General features: G+C 38.4%; 1 protein-coding gene across 1 annotated transcript in view; it reads right to left on the minus strand.

The window, feature by feature from the left end:
• Positions 1–22,954, minus strand: part of PTPRQ (protein tyrosine phosphatase receptor type Q) — a 239,119-nt gene that overhangs the window by 42,205 nt on the left and 173,960 nt on the right. The window contains exons 32-36 of the mRNA XM_063447145.1: positions 18,997–19,063; positions 16,986–17,144; positions 6,723–6,945; positions 6,084–6,157; positions 3,895–3,994 (exon numbers count right to left, since the gene is read on the minus strand). Of these exons, the coding sequence (XP_063303215.1) occupies positions 3,895–3,994; positions 6,084–6,157; positions 6,723–6,945; positions 16,986–17,144; positions 18,997–19,063 (623 nt within the window). The remainder of the gene's footprint in view (positions 1–3,894; positions 3,995–6,083; positions 6,158–6,722; positions 6,946–16,985; positions 17,145–18,996; positions 19,064–22,954) is intronic.

The following is a 22,954-nucleotide window of genomic DNA, read 5'->3' on the forward strand; positions in this document are numbered from 1 at the left end:
CATTAGTACACAGTCACTTGTAGTTCATGTGAAGAATTGCCTTTACTACCCTGACTGCTAAGAGAAGGTGACTCATATGGCATTAATATATATGGACATCTCAAATGACCCAATTGCTGTTCAATTCATACAGAGCAATGTTCTGTAGGTAGCATTAGCTTGGAACACTTTCTTTAATGGTACAATTATCGTAGAGACCCCTTCTTCAAGCATTACACTATAACACAATGAATTGACAATTTGCTAAACACCCCATTCAAATGTTTGCAAGGTCAGAGCACGCTCCATTTCACGTAGGAAGTCAGTGCTGCTGCACTACTAGTTTATTGTGGGCAGTTTCCTGAAGAATGATGAATATGATTTGCATGCTTCAAGTATTGGTGACTCAGTGAAATAGAATGAGGACTCAATTTTGGTTCCCAACAGAGTGATTAGTAATTGATGACCTAGAGTACAGGCTGTCCCCAGAGATTAATCTAAGTTTTAACAAAAGACAGGCCTCATATTTGCTGTACTTTCTTCACAGCACTTCCCAGCAGTAAAGAAATGGTTAACAGAAAGAAGACTTCAGAAAAGCAATTAACCACTCTTTGCTATATAAGTGCATTGTTTAGTGCCTTATTTGTCATTTTCTTTTGATTATTTCTTTATTTATGGTGGTCTCCTCTTTTGTCCCATTTGTTTCACCACCCTATCCCTACCTCTCCTGGTGCAAAACTCATGACTGACCGTTTCATCGTGGCTGGTCCCTTTAGAGCACGCTTCCACACTCACTTCCTATTTTACCTTCTGTCTTTCCTTGCCTCCAGGTCCCTATACTTCATTCCATGTTTTCTTTGCCGGCTAACTCCTCTCTATTGTTTTCCTTGGCTGTGAGACACAAGACTTATGATTTCGATATCAAGGTCTCTTGTTTGGAGACAAATGTATTAAGAAGCTTAACTCCCACAGCTCAGTATACACTTATTTGAAGTCCCAGGTCTCCTCAAAGAAAATGCTTGAACTTCAGAGATTTTCGGCAAAGAGGCTGTGCAGCAAGTCAAGTAGCCTTCTCAGGCACTATGCCTCAATTCTCTGAACCAATGTCACAAAGAAGCCGACACAAACAGCACCACACCTTTCTTATAGGTTCTCCACGGGAATGAGGAGTTCCTTCCATCTGTGGTAACATCATTACAGGTAAGCAATTTTCCTCCCTCTTTCATATTCCTATATCATGACATTTAAATATTTTTTCCAAAGAGGTAATACAGATTACCCAAGGCATTGGGATTCCTGAATTCTTGAGACTGTGTCCAGTTTTTGAATTGATTGTGTCTCTTCTCCAGTTCATACCATGCTCTGACCCCAATTTGAGTGAATTTGAAGGATTTGATTAACATCGAACTGATCAAGCTTCGATAATAGAATGCTACTACAGAACTGGCACCTGAACTATCATGTTTAATCAGCAAAATCTTGAAGAAAAATACTTACACCCAGTTATATATTTTAGTGGTTTTGTAAACTGTAGTGACTTCAACATTGAGGGAATCCATCTTATCTGAGACTTGTTTGGCAACGTCAACTGGTTCTCCAGACCTGAAGGGTGCATATCTCACAGTCACCATTTGTTTACGGTTTTAGAAAGTGTCTCCAGTTTTGGTGGAGACCGTTGGCTCTTTACTTACCTTCCATTCAAAAACAGACAGGAGAAAAGGAAATGGGAAAAAGGAGATCCGCCCACTAAAAGTGGGTGGAGTCCATTCCCATTTACTGACTTGAATAAAGGTTTATTACCATATCTATGTGACTTTCTACTTAAAGGGAGTAGTCAGTAAATGGGAATGGACTCCACCCACTTTTAGTGGGCGGATCTCCTTTTTCCCATTTCCTTTTCTCCTGTCTATTTTTGTTTACCCGGGGTCAAGCCCCTACTACTCCCTGTAACCTTTTTGAGGTTTGGAAGTGACTTATCTCACACCCTAAACCTCTTTCTTTTCTTTTGTATATTACCTTCCATTCACCTCAGTTTTGCTTCTTGGTTCTTCATCAATCTTCTGAAACCAGTTAGGGCATTTCTATGTTCAATTATTTGGATGATATCCTTCTTCTGGTTAAAGATTCTAATTCATTACCTCATCAGACGATCATGGTTATCAGTCTCAAAATCTGGGACTTATCATAACCTTCAAGAAGCTGGTGTTGTTACTGTCCCAGACTGTTCGATTTCTAGATTTCTCCATCGACTCCATTCCAGCATTTTTTGGACTCCTGCATTACCAAGATATGATCTATTAAAAACCAGGATCAGGGTCTTTAAAAAAATCATGGAAGTGCTGTGTTTCAAAAGCATTTGCCTCTGTGACCTCAACTAGATGGTTGGCCCTCTCTCCTCATCTATCCAAGCCATCTTTTCAGATCCATTGCATTACAAGGAAATGCAATGATTCAAGGAGGAACATCTCAGATGCTCCATTTCCTATGACCTCCTAAGCTTTTTACCAGCCTAATAGCCTAATTATAGGCTATTTTGCAATCCACAGTTCACATGTCCAACTTTTCTCTGGTCCCTTTTGGTGGTTCAATGTATCAATTGCCTGGGAGAATTTTGCTCAAAATTACTGCCGGATCTCATGAAGGAACTATACCAGTTCTATTAAGACAATAAATTCTTGATATCTTTCTGGCTCCAACATTCTGAGGGTGGACTCGTTCTTATGCCGCTGGACAGACTCCAGTGATTGGATGCTGGACCAATAAGAATTCTTACTGCTGGATCAAATCCAAATTTCCTTTCTCATTTGAACTATTTCCATCTCATCAGAATCATCAGACAAAAAAATTCTTCAGCTGGCTAATGTATCCACTCAGTTTTAACGGTGGATGTCTTTCTTCAACCATGGTGATGATTACACTTTCTTTCCATTCTCAATGATCTTCTAAGTTTTTCACTTCCTCGAATGTTACTATTCATCAATCTTGCTGACTGCTCGACTGTGAAAAGCCCAGCCTTGATTTTCCACTGTCCTGGAGACATGCAGCACACTTTTTGGGTCATCTTTGAATTGTTAAAAAATCTAAAATCTGAGGTGCCATATTACCGAATCACAAAGCAAATGAAATGGCCAATCGACAAGCTGTATGTTTTGTGATTCATAGCTAATTACTGACCCACTGGGCTAATTTGAGATTGAAAAGAATTCATCCCAACTAAATGCAAAATCTTCTAAAATCATTAAAGGAATTTAGACATCACCTAAACTTTCACTATGTATGGACAACCACAGTAGCTATCCTTAAATTAGCAAGAAAAGTCAAATTTAAATCACATTAATACCTTCTGCCACATGGATTGGGGTATAATTAATTGTGGGTTTGTGAATACCAAGTCATCAGTCACCTAATCTGCAATGTATTGAGCCAGATGTTTATTATGCTCTCTAAGCCTAATTAAATACTCACTGTTCACAAAGCAGCCACCAAAAGAATAGTGGGCTTTGGGATGAAATGGCCCCATATTTTAATGTAATATCTAAACAATACATTACAAACTCTGGAAAAAAGCAAAACAAAATGAAAATGTAGAGTATCTTCCTCATTATTGCTCATTTAGAAGAAGGGAGGAATTAGCTGACTGAGTGCAAGCCAGTCAATGGTTTCATGTGTAACACTGAGCATGTGCATGCAACACTGGTGACTTAATGTGCTTACATAAATGACAATAGGACATTATGATCACAATAGATTTTAATGCTTTGTTGTGGAAGGCAGTGAGGAATGTACGTCAAACAAAGTCTTCATTACCCTAATATTCATGATAAAGCTTAGGAATTTCAGGTGGACATCCTTCGGGTTAAGATATGTTACTTTAATTGACGCAAATAAACTACACACAATGACAACAATTCTTACCTTGCAAAGGCATAGATTGCAGCAACGAGCAGAATAACAGAGAGAACACACAGGGTGACGGATAAAATTATTTCTACAGCTCTTTCAGATAGTCCCTCAGCTGTAATAGAAACAGTAACATGTTGCTGATTAAAATGTCATTTAGAAACACATCCCTGTCTGGTATAAAGCCAATACACCTTACACTTGACATTTGTATTCAGAACACATCTAGAGAAAATGAAAAACAAATGTTTAGCTTCTTTATACCCAGTCTGCATTGTAGATGGATTAGCTAACAGATACTTTTGTTTTACAGTTTAATGCGTTTAAAAGTGATCACTAAACCTGCACATATGAATCTATAGCTATGGTTTAGTTGTCCATCACATTATTACTATTAATCTACAATTTGTATTTAAAGTAGAAAAACAATATAAAAAAAAAATGCACAGCAGTATTGTTTTAATGTTAATGCAGGCAGTGGTGTAAAGGAAGACTCCAAGCACCATAACCACTACAGCTTGCTTGTTGTGGTGCCAGGAGTACCCTGGTGCTCCCTCAAATATAAGGAGTCAACCCATTTTTAAATGGTTTAACTTCTCAGCTGCTGCCTGTCAGGCCCTGTTCCCACTTATATAGATGATGGATTGCCAGAAGCTCTGTGTCTGAGCTAAACCCCTGTGTGTGTGTGGGTGTGTGTGTGTGTGTGTGTTTGTTTGTTTGTGTGTGTGAATGATCAGCACTATTGCACTAGTTATGCTGCTTGGATATGGTTCCTTTAACAACCATATTCCAAATTTTAGCCCAAAATTGGCAATCTAAAAAAAAATCATCAACCTATCTAATTGCATAATTCTTTGCCACATTTTAAAATATAGTTGCCAAGTTACCACAATTTACTGTTTAGCAAATATAGCACACTGAAGCACAAAACACAAGGACATCATTCACACCTCAAAAGGTTCATTTGCTATGTGTGCATTCAGTGATATTCAGTTTTCAGGTGGGACATTATATAAACATATTAGAGATGACGGGGATCAGTGAATAATGAGCTGAGGAAGAATAGATTGATTATTTCACACTCTTGTACACAGCTCGTAATCCATCACAGACATGATGATGTTAAGCTCAAAGGAAGGTAAAAAAAATTGGCCGATGAAAGGTGAAGAGCCCCAAAACAGTTTTACAGGGGAACATTTTTCTAAATCTATGGGTCAACCAAGATTTGTAATTATGGCAAATGAAGTCCGAAAATGGACACAATTTGGACTATAATGAAAAAGTCAGATTTGTAATACATTTAGGATCTGCACTATTTGTCCAAAAATATGTGGACACCTCTACTGATTGTTTAGTTCATGTATTTCTTTGGTAACAGGTGCATAAAATGCAGCATAACCATGAAATCTCCATAGATGAAGGTTGCCACTACTTGTTTGTACTCGAGAGCTCAATGGCTTTAAACGTGGCACTGTCATAGGATGCCACCTTTGCATAACTTAAGTTGTGAAATGTCTGCTCTACTTGATGACCCTGTAAGTGCTATTATTGTGAAGTGGAAGTGTCTTGATGTCCATGAAGTGGTAGAGGTGCAGGTGCTGAAGCGTGTATCAGTGAACGCAGCTGGCAACCACATGGCTGACTCCAAATTTGGAGGGGATTTGCAGACCTCCACTTGTTTTAATATTGTTTTATATATATGCCAGGACAGCTCAAGGCTGTGTGCCGGCTGTTCTCCTTATAGCACACTTGGTGCTGGTTTGGATTTCCTTGGCAGAAACAATACTTAACAGACAATTAGAATCAAGAATAATTTAAATGGGAATTCTATATGGCATTTCCACCTTTGTTTGAAACCCTGGTCCATTGTGGAAAGACCCAGTTAAATAGAGGATAAAGAATCAAGGATGAAGTTATGTCCATTGTTTTCCATAATAAATATTAACCTGCTTGATTTTTTGTGCGCTGTATAATTAAAATATGCTGAATGACATGTAATATTATTGTTTGTACAGTAAACTGGGGTCATTCACATAATGAAACACTAGCTGTGAGACTTGATTAGCAGAGTTTATAATGACATCACTTCCCTGGGACAACAGGGCACAACAACAAGAGATTAAGATGTTTTGTGTATTTATACTGTTTGTTAGTGAAGAATGCACAATTATTCCAATGAAGAATTTATGATTTTTTTTTTTTACCTGTAGTCTTAACCACATCAGAATAATCAGAATCTGTAAACTGTCCTTTAATATTCGTTGCTCGAAATTTAAACCTGGAAGAAAACAGAGATTTTCGATTATCGCAATATTTTATTTTAAAAATTAATATAATCTAAAATAGTGTTTTAGGTTTTAAAATCTTCCTAAATGATTTTTAACATATCATGAGCAATGAAAAATAAATACCCCCCATGTGTAAATTTAACTTTAGCTACATCTTCTCCTCCAAATATGTGTATATTTAGTTTGATGCTCTAAATTAAAGATGCAATACTGATACTGTGATTTTATTGGATGGTCAAATATTATTGCTTTTACAGTACCCTGGGTGAGTTAGTTATTTATCTGCCTGTGGTTTAAGTACCACGCTTACATAGATGTGAGAAGTCCATTTCATTAGCCTGTACACACATGGGGTTTATTTATATTTAAAAATAATACTTGCTTATATTGCAATTTTAGTCATTCTTAAAATCGGTAACTGTAATAACAATGTTAATTAACTCAGGATATCTTCTGTCATGGAAAATTAAATTGAGACAGTTCACCATGCGCATGATTTAGGTGTATTGAAAAGGAACAATCTTTCACTTTGTCATAAAAAAATAACACACATACAAGTACTGTTTCCTTGGCTTTAAGGGTCCGTTGCAGAATTTGTCTTCATTGTTCTGAAGGATACATGTATTATCAGCCCCAATGACATACATTTCCTCTTTACTGTAAAATTTCTCTCTCCCCTCAAGACATGGAGGATTTAAGAAGCCTTCACTTGTAAAATATGGCTTTGGTTTTTTGAAATATGCTTCATGCCACTTGGTGATATTCCCATCATGTTGAGCTATAATTGATAGAAAATAAAGGTGTAATTAATTTGTAAAACAGACTCTCTCAGAGAATAGAGTCACAGGAAGCCAAACAATTCAGAACTTTTGATTGATTTTTACAGTAAGATATACCAATGAATGATTTTAGATTATTAATATAGAATGTACTTCATATACTAAATATTTAGTCTTTAACAGCTTTATACATGTGCTTCCACACTAATATATAAAGTGGAAAAATGTGCTTATCACCAATACACCCTAATTAACTAAACCTTACAAGAAGCAGTCAATAAAATATCTGTACAACAGTCAGTAGATCATTTTGTTTAAATACATTTCCCCCCATGTTCTAACAAAACAGTTACATTGTTGTTAGATGTTTTAACTTGTGAACTGTTATGATTAGATAATTTGGATTGCACATCTAGCCCAATAATTTCAGAGGTTTAGAACCTCACATCTGAACAATTCCGGGGCTCCCTTCTAAGTATAATCCCACATCATTTTTATGTGACTGTCCTTTACTATGCTGCACAGACTACTCTACAGAATTGGAGAGCAAACAGATTTTCCTTGTTGTTCAGATTTCTCCACAAAGTACTGAATAAATGCATCAGATATGAGTAAAAATAGAATCCTTTCAAAGGGAATTTGGCACACATTAGAGATAGGGTAAAAAAGAGGCAGAACAGGCTACAGTCCCTAGTGGTCAATTTTATTATTTCACTGCTCCCTTGTCTTCCTAATTATGCAACATTTTACCAATATTTATACATGACCTCCCAACTCCATTTCAACATAAGCTGTTTCATGAGTCTCAAGAACTGATCCCATTCCACTGATTCAAAGAAAAAAAATATTTTTGTATGGGAATCTTGTATGAAGACACTCATTAGAGATGTTTATCTTTTAGCTGAATTGTTATTGTATGACTCATCTTGGAGATTTTGCCTTGATGGGACAGTTGAGCTTGCACTTAAATGGCCATTGGTTTGATACTGAAAAACCTCCAGTTATATCAATGTACATAGGGATTTGGGATTTAGCGCAAGTAACATTTTTTTTTAAATTATATTTACTATAGTCATTGCTGCCGCCCAGGAGTAGTGGGAGTTTGAGCACAGAACTCAATTTTGTATGTCATATTTGTAATGTTCCATCACAGCTAGCTGTTGAGAGAACCTGCTGTCTTGGCCTCCTTGTCATAGCGTGACTGATGCTAAGAACCACCACCACTGAGCTCTTCCCAGCCTCCAACTACCCTGCTTTACTTATGCTGCTCATGGAAAATACGAGTGATAACTTTTCTTATGTTTTTTTGTTGCAGGTATTTCTTGACCTCCCCTCCCCAAGTATTAAAATCCTTTTTGGACTCCAAACTAACTCAAAACGTTATAATTTCTATGAACTTATTTCACCTGTCATGGATTTCTTTGTGACTTTACAAGTTTTTCTACATTATTTGAACATATTTTTCTAGTTCTTCATTATAACGCGATTCCCCCATATTAACTAATCATTTACTATATCATAATTACGTCCTACGACAGGAGGCAACGTTATAAAAAGTAGAGGGAAAAAAAGAAGCATTTTCCAAACCGATTGTACTTTATTGCCTCTAACTTTTGCTGTATTAATTCAATTTGACAATAAAAGCATTCATGAAAAAAGACTTCCTGCACAAACAGGAAGTGGTCAGGTCTCTTGAGTACATGTTGGTAATCAATGTTTTAAAATGTAAGAGATGGGAAACTTCCCTCTAAATGTGTAAGTATAAAGTCCATACAAACTTATGAACATATGGTTAGTAGTTGTTTGTTTATTGTTTGTTTTGTTTTTTTATGCTTCTGAATATGCTCACACCAACATATACATTATGATTTCTACTGGTGTCAAATACATTATATATATGTATATAACTACTTGAATGCAATTCATAACCTCTGCTTAATACATGGCTACTAAAAATGTTACAGCAGTCACGTACATAAGACATCCACAGTTATTTCTCAAATCCTTCACAATCATTTTTTTTTTTTATTACAGGGGACTTGGGTCTTTAGTTACATATTTTTTATTTCTTTCAAGCGTGACTACTACATCTCAAGTGTGTTCTAGGGTGAAGTTAAAGTTTAAGTTTGTAGAGATTAACATTGTTATGGTGTCTGTATCTTAGATGTTGGCTAAGGAATTCTGACAAAGAAATATTGTATTAAAGGGGATAAAAAATGTCCGACAAGAGGTTATGCATGTATGTGTCTAGACAAATAATTTTATTTGACAGATTGCACTTGGGTGACTTGTGTCTCTTGTGCAAGAACTAATTGCATACATAGTTCCTGTTCTAACTATATGCCTGTATGAGTGGGATAGCTTACACAGTCAGTACACCAACAGAAGAACCTACCAAATTTACTAAACAATCTTTCTTATTTTAACAACCTCAACTTTAAAATAAATAGAAATTTAAAAAATGTCTTTAGTAAAACACCTTGATTCAAAAAAGCATGCCAACAATTGTTATATTGTATAGGTTTTAAAGGTGAAGCTGATGCATCTTTCTCATAAACTGCCGGAACCTGTTAGGTAAAGTACATTTATTTTGCTTATGGTTCATTTCCCATACAACAATGTGCATAGTGTAGTAAATATACACGCTAATTGTCTAGCAACTGCCTATAAAATACTAAAAGATTTTTTGAGTGAAGAGATTTTGCAAATCTCAAATTATTTGGAATGTGTAATCTGCATTTGCAATGTTTTTGCAGTGATGTTTCCCTGACTTGAATAACCACTTCCTTCTCAATCTCATGTTAAAATGAAGTTTAGCCTTTTAAGTCCCTCTCCTCTTCTCCTCCTTTCCAGGTTTGGTCTTCGCTGTTCTCCAATCAGGCACAGAACAGGAAATGCTAGATTCTTCCCAATGACAGAGAAGTATTAAGATCCTACAGGGACATAGGAAAGGTACTTGTTTAGGGCACCTACAGACTGGGGGCTGGCAGCGAGCGCTTACCTCTCCTGCAGCTCCTGTCAGCTCCCTTCTCCTCCGCGCCGGTCCGTTCAGCACCTCTGTCAGCTCCCAGTGTAAGTCTCGCGAGAGCCGCGGGGTCATAGTGCGGCTCTCGCGAGACTTACAGTGTAAGCTGACAGGGGAGCTGACCGGACCGGCGCGGAGGAGAAGGGAGCTGACAGGAGCTGCAAGAGAGGTAAGCGCTCTCTGCCAGCCCCCCCACTGAACTGCCAATGCCACTGGACCACCAGGGAGTGAGAGCCCCCCTCCCTGCCATGTATCAAGCAGGGAGGGGGGGACGGAAAAAAAAGTAATACAATAAAATATTAAAAATAATAATAAAATTATAATATTAAAAAAATAATAATAATAATAATAATAAAAAAATAATAATATAACATCAAAAAATATTACAATTATAATAATTAAAAAAATAATAATAAAAATGCCCACCCCCAACCAAGGCTATGCATCACACTCTGCATCACACACACACACTGCACTCATACACACACACTGCACTCATACACACACACACTGCACTCATACACACACACTGCACTCATACACACACACTGCACTCATACACACACACTGCACTCATACACACACACACTGCACTCATACACACACACTGCACTCATACATACACACACTGCACTCATACATACACACACTGCACTCATACACACACACACACTGCACTCATACACACACACTGCACTCATACACACACACACTGCACTCATACACACACACACTGCACTCATACACACACAATGCACTCATACACACACAATGCACTCATACATACACACACTGCACTCATACACACACACACTGCACTCATACACACACACTGCACTCATACACACACACACTGCACTCATACATACAAACACTGCACTCATACACACACACACTGCACTCATACACACACACACTGCACTCATACATACACACTGCACTCATACATACACACTGCACTCATACACACACACTGCACTCATACATACACACTGCACTCATACACACACTGCACTCATACACACACACACTGCATTCATACACACACACTGCATTCATTATATACACACACTGTAAATAAATATTCAATTAACATAATTTTTTTAGGACCTAATTTTATTTAGAAATTTACCAGTAGCTGCTGCCTTTCCCACCCTAGTATTATACTCGAGTCAATAAGTTTTCCCAGTTTTGGGGGTAAAATTAGGGGCCTCGGCTTATATTAGGGTCGGCTTATACTCGAGTATATACGGTATGTGTTTCCCCAAGAACGTCCCTAAAACATTAAACACAAAATTAAACGTGTTTCTCTGGACAGCTATATACACACACACACAGTTATTGTCTTGTCATAAGTTAATGTGCTTGCCCTTCATCTCAGATTGTACATTAGTGCTACACATTTAAAATATTTCAGAGTTTCTTGTAATTAATTCTTAACACTAAACAGTATTAAAACATCTTAATAGCATTCACATAAGCTTTCAAGGTCTTGTAAAGACCTTTACTTGGTAATATTACTTAAGCATGTTTATATTTAAGAAGGATATTTTGGTTTGTAAACACAATGATTAATTTAGGTTAAAATATAAAGATTGAAAAAAGGGTATAACTGTAATTCAATAAGTTTTTGCTATTTCTGAAGCTGAATCAGGATCGGGATGTGACCCACCATAAATTGGATCAGGTCAGTCTTATATGACACATATATATACACAGGAGAATTGTGGGTAGGCTGGACAATGACTGGGGACTGTATTGCCATGAAATGCCCCTTCTGTGACACTTAAAATATATTATCTCACTTTACAAGTGAAGTTTAGGGATTCAACAACAACATTAAAGGAACACTATAGTCACCTAAATTACTTTAGCTAAATAAAGTAGTTTTAGTGCATAGATCATTCCCCTGCAATTTCACTGCTCAATTCACTGTCATTTAGGAGTTAAATCACTTTGTTTCTGTTTATGCAGCCCTAGCCACACCTCCCCTGGCTATGATTGACAGAGCCTGCATGAAAAAAAAAAACTGGTTTCACTTTCAAACAGATGTAATTTACCTTAAACAATTGTATCTCAATCTCTAAATTGACCTTTAATCACATACAGGAGGCTCTTGCAGGGTCTAGCAAGCTATTAACATAGCAGGGGATAAGAAAATCTTAATTAAACAGAACTCGCAATAAAGAAAGCCTAAATAGGGCTCTCTTTACAGGAAGTGTTTATGGAAGGCTGTGCAAGTCACATGCAGGGGAAAAGGTAGAAAAAAGTTGGAGAATTTTAACATTTCTGTTGAGTTGTCCTTGTATGTTCACTCCAATTTTTGGTTTAATAAGCAAACCCCATTGATTTAAAAAAAAAGGTTGGGGACCTCACATAGGCATACAATAAGACATGGCAGAGACACTGCATTGTCTGTCTATCTATTTATCTATCTATCTATCTATCTATCTAAAACATACACACTCTTATATTACCCTTTCTTTATTTTACCCATTAATCCCTGGTGCTCCAGTGCAGGTTTAGTGCCCTGACTCACAGTCACTAGCAGTGGTATCTCACAGTAGTTGATATTACTGAATGTGGCTGGTACACATCATATACCAACCATGTTCTGATTCAGGGTGCCAGTTAGTGAGCAAGCACTGTTATTGTCACAAGCAGGGCACTTCCTTGTGACAAATGATGGAAGGTAAGAGAGATTTTAAGATTTCCACAACCATCTAGATCCCCTCCTGGAGCTGACACTGCACATGGATGTCTTGAATGCCTTAATTTAGGGCCACAGTAATGGAACTACCACTGGTGCAGCCGGTGCACTGCACTAGAGCGCGGATGCTATGGGGGCCCATCGGGTTGCCGATGCACTTAGGGCCACCCGATGGGGCCTGGTCATCGCTGCGGTCCTTTAAATGCCCGGGCCCCTTTGGTTATAGCAGTCTAGTAAGAAGTGACAGCCGGTCACGTTCCTCCAAGATAACACTGGGCTGCGCTGGAGGATTGCATGGGGAGGGGAGCACAGATTGGGAGAACCTCTGAAACCCAACTGCCTCAGCTAGCCGACTGATCACCAGGTAATGTCTAAATGTGCATATGTGTTTCTGTATGTGTGTATCTGTGTGTCTGTATTTGTATCTGTGTCCGTGTATCTGTTTGTCTGTATGTATATTTGTGTGACTGTATCTATATTTGTTTGTCTTTATGTGTATCTGTATGTGTATATCTGTCTTTCTATATGTTTGTCTGTGTATCTGCATGTGTATCTATGTGTACGTGTTTGTATCTGTATGTGTCATTCTGTGTATCTGTATGTGTGTCAGTGTGAGTATCTGGTCATACATCTCAGCATTCAAACACCAACATTTCATACAAATACACCACTGCATTCAAATGTCAACACTACATACAGACACACCCATACAAAGGCAAACACTTCACTCAAACCTTTCAAATGACAAAAGTACATGAAAACACACAATACTACAGACAAGTACACTCCTACATTCACACACATATACTCCATACAAAAACATGCTTACATTCAGACAAACACAACCCTGTAAGAATGGAAAATGGTAGATCCCCAGTTGGCAAAGCATTGTGGGAGTTGTACAACAGACGGGGAACTACCCTTTGGCCATCTTTGTAATAGGAGGAGGTCCCAAAATAATTCTTGCATTTGGGCCCTCCCTACTTTAGTTCCGCAACTGGGTAGCTATGAGTACAGCATTCAATTTTACAATTCATACATGTACAATTATTTAAACCTAGTGTAGACTTTAATAGGAATGTCTTGATTGTCAGTTTATAATGTAGATTGTGACGTCTAAAATTGTGGTACATGCACAGTTATGGGTTACTCCAGTACTTGCTTAATTTAAAGGGGAACGTTTTTTTTCTCTGGAAATCACTAGCAGTTGGTCGAGACAGAGAACATGGAATATGTCCAACTTCTCACCACCAATTTAAAAGCATATTCTTATCTGTTGTTCTTTTTGTCTTATAATACATACAAATTGATACTGCACTCAAAGTAATGCAAAAATTGATGCGTATTTAATCATAAGTGGTGAAACAATTTCATATATATACACAAAAAAATGAAAAAAGTTGGATACAAGTATCCTATGGCAACCAATGTGATGTCATGTAAAAAAACAATATCCTTACAAGAATCGAATTCATATGGGTATTTACATTCATATAGTTAAACGCTGTAGTAGTATGAGAAATTCTCAGTCTTGTGATATGGACCAGTACGGACAGGTAGGTATATACAGTATATACGATATATACAATAATGGTAGAAAAAATATTAAATAAATATATACAGTAATAGTAGAAAAAATGAAAAAATAAAAAAAATTTTTTGGAAAAAATTGAAAAAAAGAGAGAAAAAATGAAAAATAGAAAAAAATTTTTTAGAAAAAAATTTTTTTAGGTGGAAAAAAAGGTATATACAGTCACCAGTGTGTGCACACTATTATATATGGATCGATCTCACCAGAATATTCTGCTGAAAAAAGAAAGAAAGCATCCAGTCCCAAATATGTCCGTCTTTGTTGTAGATTGCAAACTGTTCCTCCTCTGTCGCTGTTGCTTGCTGATGATGATTTTGGTCGATACTTGGTAAGTGCTTGATAAGTTCTGGTGAGTCTTTAACCGGTCCTGGTCAGGTATATCCAGAATGTATATATCCAGAATATCCAGAATGTAGATTTCTTGCATCAGATAAACGGGCTATCCAGAATATAGATTTCTTGCATCAGATAAACGGGCTGCGCGCTCGGGACCCTTCAGCCCCTTCAATGGCCATTTGAAGGGCCATTGAAGGGGCTGAAGGGTCCCGAGCGCGCAGCCCGTTTATCTGATGCAAGAAATCTATATTCTGGATAGCCCGTTTATCTGATGCAAGAAATCTACATTCTGGATATTCTGGATATATACATTCTGGATATACCTGACCAGGACCGGTTAAAGACTCACCAGAACTTATCAAGCACTTACCAAGTATCGACCAAAATCATCATCAGCAAGCAACAGCGACAGAGGAGGAACAGTTTGCAATCTACAACAAAGACGGACATATTTGGGACTGGATGCTTTCTTTCTTTTTTCAGCAGAATATTCTGGTGAGATCGATCCATATATAATAGTGTGCACACACTGGTGACTGTATATACCTTTTTTTCCACCTAAAAAAATTTTTTTCTAAAAAATTTTTTTCTATTTTTCATTTTTTCTCTCTTTTTTTCAATTTTTTCCAAAATTTTTTTTATTTTTTCATTTTTTCTACTATTACTGTATATATTTATTTAATATTTTTTCTACCATTATTGTATATATCGTATATACTGTATATACCTACCTGTCCGTACTGGTCCATATCACAAGACTGAGAATTTCTCATACTACTACAGCGTTTAACTATATGAATGTAAATACCCATATGAATTCGATTCTTGTAAGGATATTGTTTTTTTACATGACATCACATTGGTTGCCATAGGATACTTGTATCCAACTTTTTTCATTTTTTTGTGTATATATATGAAATTGTTTCACCACTTATGATTAAATACGCATCAATTTTTGCATTACTTTGAGTGCAGTATCAATTTGTATGTATTATATATTTGAAGGTTAATGGGCCACCTTGATACTTTGCACCAATACAGATATAAGAGTGCCTGTACATCAAGGTTCTTTTTGTCTTGACATTTTTTACCGTACCATTGTTTCTTACTGTATTATTTATTAAACTTGTTCCTTGGTTCCCATAATCAGTTAAACATTAAATGTTGATAAACCCACTGTGTTGCCGTACAAGGATTAATAGGGATTGTTTAGTTAGGGAATGTGCTTCTCTAGTTAATAGCAGTTTTGACAAAGGGAAATATTGTGTGTTGGGACAATGATTTCCAATCCATATCTAAACATAGTTCTTATTGTTTTGGTTAAATTGTTTTGGTCAATCTAATGTCAGAATTTTATTACGTAAAGCATGCTACCCAACTCTCCCAAATTTGGTGGTACAGTCCCAATTTTTGGGTCCTGTCCCACCATCCTGTCATAGTTCGTTGATGTCCCGCTTTTAGAGACACCAGGGAACTGTTCCCAACAACCAATGAATGAGCGCATTGTTAGAAGTGCTTGTGTTATGCTTTGGTCACTTGGACCCTGCAGGGACTACTGAAACAGCCCTCAGTGGGTCAAATAAAATGGCTGGCAGGTAGCCTTTTGTGTATTCATACCAGACTGACCTGCCAGTAAACTGGACAGACATGCCCCATTTTTGGGCCTGCCCTTTCTACTCCCACCAGCGTCCCGATTCTGGTACTCCGGCTGTTGGAAGGTATAATTAAAGGCATACTCTAAGTACCAAAACAACGTCAGCTTAATGAAGCATTGTTAGTGTATAGATTATGCCCCTGCAGTGTCACTGCTCTATTCTCTGCCATTTCTATTCTTTAGGAGTTAAATCAGTTTTGTTTTAAATCAGTTTGGTTTCTGTTTATGCAGTGCCTTTCCTTGCTGTGACTGATACAGTCAGCATGATAAAAATTATAAATTTTCAATCAGCATAAAGTGTTCATAGTACAGCTTTTATCCTGCTCTGTAAATTGAACTTTAATCACACACAGGAGACTCCTGCAAGGTCTAGAAGGCTATCAACAGATCACGAGATAGAAGATTTTAAATTAAACAGAATGTGCAATAAAGGAACTCTAAACATGATATCTCGCATTACAGGAAGTGCTTAGAAAGGCTGTGCAAGTCACATACGGGGATGTGTAACTAGGGCTGCATAAACAAAGTAATTTAACTTCTAAATGGCAGAGAATTGAGCAGTTAGACCGTAAGGGCATGATCTATACACCCAAATTGCTTCATTCAGCTAAAGTTGTTTTGGTGCTTATAGTGTCCATACAACTGTACAATGTACATAAAATATAGAGAAGGTACATGAAATATTAAAATAAAATGTTAAAATAAATATCTCTAAAGTTTCACCTCCTACTTCAGAAACAAGAATTTGAATGTTTTTGATTGGTCCATTATTTTCACTGAAGTAGCATATTGGCATTTTAATGGTCACAGTGGTGGAGGTAGCTATAACACTTCCAGTCGAGTCATACATAGGCACTGGTTTCTTGATAGGTTTAGGAGGTTCTGCAAAAACATATATAAATGATAATTATTGTATTCATAATTAATATCATGTTTACTTTTCTGTTTTGTTTGTTTTTTTCCATGATCAGTCCCAGAAGTTCAGTCAATTTTTGTCATCCATTAAAAATAGCTATTAGATTTATGTTTGTTTCACACTATTCATCTTAATGTTTTTTCATCTTTTCCTTTTTTAAATTCTGGTATTTTTGCAAATCAATTTTCACACAAGCAGGTTATATAAAGAGCAAAACTAAGCAAAGTGCTCCATAAATCTCTACAATATATATAGATATATAGTTTTTTTGTGAATACCAGAATTAGTGATTGTTGGTAAAAGCAAAACACCACCACACCAACTTTGAGATGATTTTAAATATAAAAGGACATAGTAGAATAATAAAGGAATAGATGACTGATATCCGATGCTAAATCTTTCACAGCAAAACATTGCAACCACTAAACTTTTTTGGCTAGGCTATGAGGATGGCAAGGGATTATGTGATTTGTGATAGAAAAACTACTTCTGGGAGCATTATTTCATAGGAAAAATTAATGACTAGGACGACAAAAACGTCCTCAATAAGAATTTTATGTTAGTGCAATATGGGGCCGTGGCTACTTTAAATTTACATCTTTTAAAATTAAGGTATTAGCAATTAATTTTAAATCAGCTGTGGAGATAACGATAGAATGGTGATAAATTTAGCATCAGTCAAATCAATTTCTATTTAAAGGGAAAACATTGAAAAAATATATATTTTGTTGCATTGCTTTTCCCCAGGTTAAGTTCTGTTCATTTTGTCCCCCGATTTGTGTTTCCTGGAATAGTTCATTCATAGCCATAACAGAAAGAAATGTTTTCAAATTTTTTAATAACCGGCTCATTTTTTCCTTAGAAACAAGTTGGTTGCTTATTAACATAGATCTTATGATTTTCATCACTTCACAGATGTTGTGTTCATATTTCCCACGCTACATCATAAGTTAGAGGATTATTCGGAAGAAATACAAGACAAATTTTTCTGAGCCTCGGTAGAATTGTTTTAAAGCAGAATGATCAATTTACTAATAAAATCCCAAACAGACTGAGGATATTTTAAGCATAGCGTTTCTTTTAATTGGTTTGGTTAATTCCAAAACAATTCTGACAGTGCATTAAGTAGATGTAAAGATGTCACCCATGAATCCCAGGGGCGTGTAATAATTTACGCACAGCCCAAACTATTTTGTACTGAAAGTGCACATGCCGTAAGATACAACTTTTAGTGAAGCTAATTGCGATTCAATTGTTTAAAACTGGAAAATTCTACAACTGTTTTTAAAGCTTTTTTAGAGACTTGTCAACCCCTGGTCCCTTAAATTATTTAAAAAGGAAATGCTAGTTTTCCATTTCATATGACATTGCAAATCACTGCGGAATAAGTTGGCGCTTTATAAATGCCAATAATAATCATAATAATATTACAATGTGTGACAGTACACAGCTAAACCACCAACATTTTATGGCGTGCATTGTATTCAGTCATGTAAAGCAGTGGAATGCTAGTAGGCTTTTTCTGGATTTTTTTAATCCAGTTTGAATTAATCGGTTTAATTGGGGGATACTTAAAGTCACACTTGTGTCTCAGATACAGTCCAGATTTAATTTCAGAGTAATATCAACGTCTTCATAGCTTAATAATAATAATTTCTTCATTTTATGTTACATTTATTGATAAAAAAAAAAAAACGGTTGAATTATTATCTTGTTTTATTATTTTTGTAGACTAATTTCTTATATATGTCATGCAAGCAGAGGTGAGCCGTCCAGTCTTGTTGAAAGTTCCCATTATTATTATTATTCATACGGTACCTTTAATGTCTGTGGTAATTTTCATCTGTATTTTTGGTCCTGCTCCAGCACCATTCACTGCATATACCTTTATTTAAAAAAATTAGAAAAATACCATTATCATGAGAAGGATAAATTAAAACACTGACACCTGAAGACAGCACAAGTGTTATTGGTATCCAGAGATATTTATGTCCCAATGCTTCCCTGAGATTAAATGAACTCTAACTCTGCAATGAATTCTAACCATGGTCTGAATATCAATCTACAATCAATCTACAATCAAGATAGAATTTCAAAAGATAGAGACTAACTGCCACCTTGCTATTATAGCTGTTATAGGGATTCAAAGTTGTCTGTTGACCAGGGCCAGCGCAAACATTTGTTATAAGGTAGACAATAGTGAGTAGGCGCTTCACAAAATGGAGTAAAAGTGAATATACAACAGTAATTGTAGATTATGCTAGCTTTAGTGTACCTATAATCTTAATTTTATTAATGACAGGAGGCGAGTATTTGCTTAAGACTTTCTTTACTTAAGCTTCACAGCAGCACTTTTTTACTTAGTAACAGGGTAACCAATCAGAAAAAAGATAACATGGCATAAAAGTCCCTCCCTGTGACGTCACTTCCTCTTTCTGGCTGCGAACAAGTAGGAACAGGAAACTGATAAAGAAGTCCAGATGCGAAATCCAGAATGCCAGGTGAGAAAGTTGATGCTTGAGAGGGAACAGGAACGTAAACAAAGATGTCTTCTTGGAGAGCTGAGATAATGCTTGATGATACAGCAACTAGGCTTGTCCTCTTGAGGGAGCTTTACGCTGAAACGAGAGAGCAGAGTCGAAACCAAGGATTAATCCGTGAATTGGATTTCTAAAGTTATGACATCCAGTAATTAGAAATCATATATCATAGCCCACCTCCAACAAAGTGTTAAACTATTTACCATAGAGTGTAACCCTTAGCCCCCCCTGGGAGAAGATACATCGTGTATTACTCTTATCTTAGATGAACTTACCTATTGAGGCGACTCTAAAGGGGGGGAAAACGATAGTGAATGGGTGGGAAATACTCGCCTCCTGTCATTAATAAAATTAAGATTATAGGTACACTAAAGCTAGCATAATCTACAATTTTATAACATGACAGGAGGCTTCGTATTTGCTGTTTTAACGCTCCCCGAGAAGGGGTAAAGAAGCGTGCACAGCCGGACGAAAATAGAAGTTGCGGAACGTCTGCTCCCGTGACCAGTCTGCAGACTGAAGAATGTCTCGAAGAGAGGCTCCCGCGTTGAATGCTCCCGATGCCGCCGCTCCCCTGATGGAGTGGGCTCCGAAGGATGCTTCAATCCCGGCCAGGGAGAGTAACCATCTAACCCATCGGGCAAGGGTTGTGGTTGATACCGGATGGTGAGGTCGAACATACGAGACCAATAGTTGGCTGGAGGAGTTTGAACGGAGAGAGGAGGTGAGTAGTAAATAACGGGAGAGAAGTGAAACCACACACAATTTCGGGTGGTTAGGGAAGTACGGGTAAAAAACTGAAGAAGAGTTTGATTTTGTCCGTCTGGATACTAAAAAGGTGACACCTTCTGGAGAAAAATTGACAGCGTCATGGTCAAATGCTCGAACATCCGATACCCGTCGGAAGGACACTAGGCAAAGTAACAGGGTGAATTTTGCAGAGAGTTGACGGAGGGATAGATCTTCGTTGTTTGGCCAAGTTTCCAGGAAGTGAATCATGACATTGACGTCCCAGAGATGGGAGTATTTCGGTGTTGGAGGGCGAGCCAGTTTAATGCCCCGCAAAAGCCTACAAACCAGCGGGTCCTGGCCCACTGGAGTTCCTTCTAGGGGAACGTGGGCTGCCGAGATGGCTGACCGGGCAACGTTGATGGATCGGTAGGATCGGCCCAGGTCGAATAGATGAGAGAGGAAATTCAATATGAACTGTCTAGGGGCAGTAAGGGGATCGGTATGCCGTTCCAGGCACCAATTGCACCAAGTGTTCCAGGAGGAAAGGTAGCATCTTCTGGTGCCAGGGGCCCATGAATCCCAGAGGAGTTCCTTAGTTCTCTGCGATAGTTCTCCGAAATGCCAGGTTCCCCTGAAAGAGTCCAAGCTACTAGGTGGAGGTGGTCTTGCAGTATCATTGGATGAGGATTCCCTTGAGGGTCCTCTAGGAGATTGGGCCATGGAGGTAGCAGTAGAGGATGTCGACAGGAGAGGTCCAGGAGATCTGGAAACCAGGCTTGGCCCCGCCAGAGTGGGGTGAGTAGAACCAGCATGACCTGTTGTCTGCGAACCTGAAGAAGGATTCTGGAGATCATCGCAAATGGAGGGAAGGCATAGGCTCCCGTTGTCGGCCACCTCTGAAGGAAGGCATCCACTGCCGAGCATTCTGGGTCTGGGAGCCAGCTGAAGAAACGAGGGACTTGAAAATTCGTCCGGGAGGCGAATAGATCTAGAACAAACGGGCCCCTGAGTTTGGAGATGCGAAGGAAGATTGTCCTGTGTAGGCGCCAGTCGCTGGCGTCTCTCCAATGTCGGGAGAACCAATCCGCGGTAACGTTCGTCTCCCCTGGAAGATATTCTGCTTGAAGTGTGATGTTGCGTTGGAAGCAAAATTCGTAGATGTCCTTTGTCACTTCGGAGAGGATGTGAGATCTGGCTCCGCCTAATTTGTTGATGTATTGGACGGCTGAGATATTGTCCATCCGAAGGAGAATACAGCAGTTTGAGAGATGATTGGTCAAACTGCGAATTGCGAAAGAGCCGGCTATTAACTCCAGGCAATTGATGTGGAGAGAATGTTCTGTGTTGGTCCATGGTCCTCCGGTGGATGATGTATGGCAGGTTGCGCCCCAGCCTAGAAGGCTCGCGTCTGATTCCACCACGAAGTCCGGAGTGGGACCGAAAATTGCCTTGCCGTTCCAGGCAGACATGTGGCGGAGCCACCAGTAAAGTTCCTCCCTCACTTCGGTGGTGATCGGGACCCTCTGATCGTATGATGGGTGGGTCCGGAGGAATTGAGCTTTCAAGCGTTGCATGGCCCGATAGTGTAGTGGACCTGGGTAGATTGCCTGAATGGAGGCTGAAAGTAGGCCTACGATCCGAGCCAAACCTCGGAGGGGTAGATCTGCTTGACGAAGCGTTTTGCGTAGTTCTTTCCTGATCGCAGTTAACTTGGATTGAGGCAGGCGAAGAACACAGGTTGAAGAGTCGATCTCGAAGCCGAGAAATTGAATGACTCTGGATGGGGCCAGTGATGATTTCTCTTGGTTGATGACAAATCCCAAAGATTCGATCAATAAAGATGTATAGTTCGTCTGTGAACGCAGCCTGGATACGTCTTCGCAGAGTAGCAAGAGGTCGTCGAGGTAGATTAGGCAACGAATGCCCCTTTCTCGAAGATGTGCGGTGACTGGTTTGAGTAGTTTGGTGAAGCACCACGGGGCGGAACTCAGGCCGAATGGAAGGCAGGTGAATTGAAAAATCCGGTGGTGCCAAGGAAAGCGGAGAAAACGCCGACTGGATGGATGTACTGATACAGAGAGGTAAGCATCCTTGAGATCGAGTCGGGTGAACCAATCGCCTGGTCGGAGAATGTCTCTGAGGAGATGTATTCCTTCCATTTTGAAGTGTCTGTAAACCACGAAAGTATTCAGTTGGCGAAGGTTGATTACTGGGCGGTATTCCCCAGATTTCTTTTTGACCAAGAAGACGGAGCTGAGGAAGCCTTCGTCGAGGGGAGCAGGTTGAATCGCTCCTTTTGTTAGAAGAGAACGTAGTTCTGAATCGAGAAGACGATTCTGAGATTTTGACATCGTTGGATAGAGAGGATAACCTGTTTGAGAAGGGAGAGAATGAAACTCTATGGAATAACCTTGAACTGTGTTTAGAACCCAGGTATCTGAAGACAGCGTCTTCCACATGTCTACACAAAGTGACAACCTGCCCGCATGATAAACAGTAGAAAG

The sequence above is a fragment of the Pelobates fuscus genome, chromosome 3, assembly GCF_036172605.1.
Source record: "Pelobates fuscus isolate aPelFus1 chromosome 3, aPelFus1.pri, whole genome shotgun sequence".
NCBI lineage: Eukaryota > Metazoa > Chordata > Amphibia > Anura > Pelobatidae > Pelobates > Pelobates fuscus.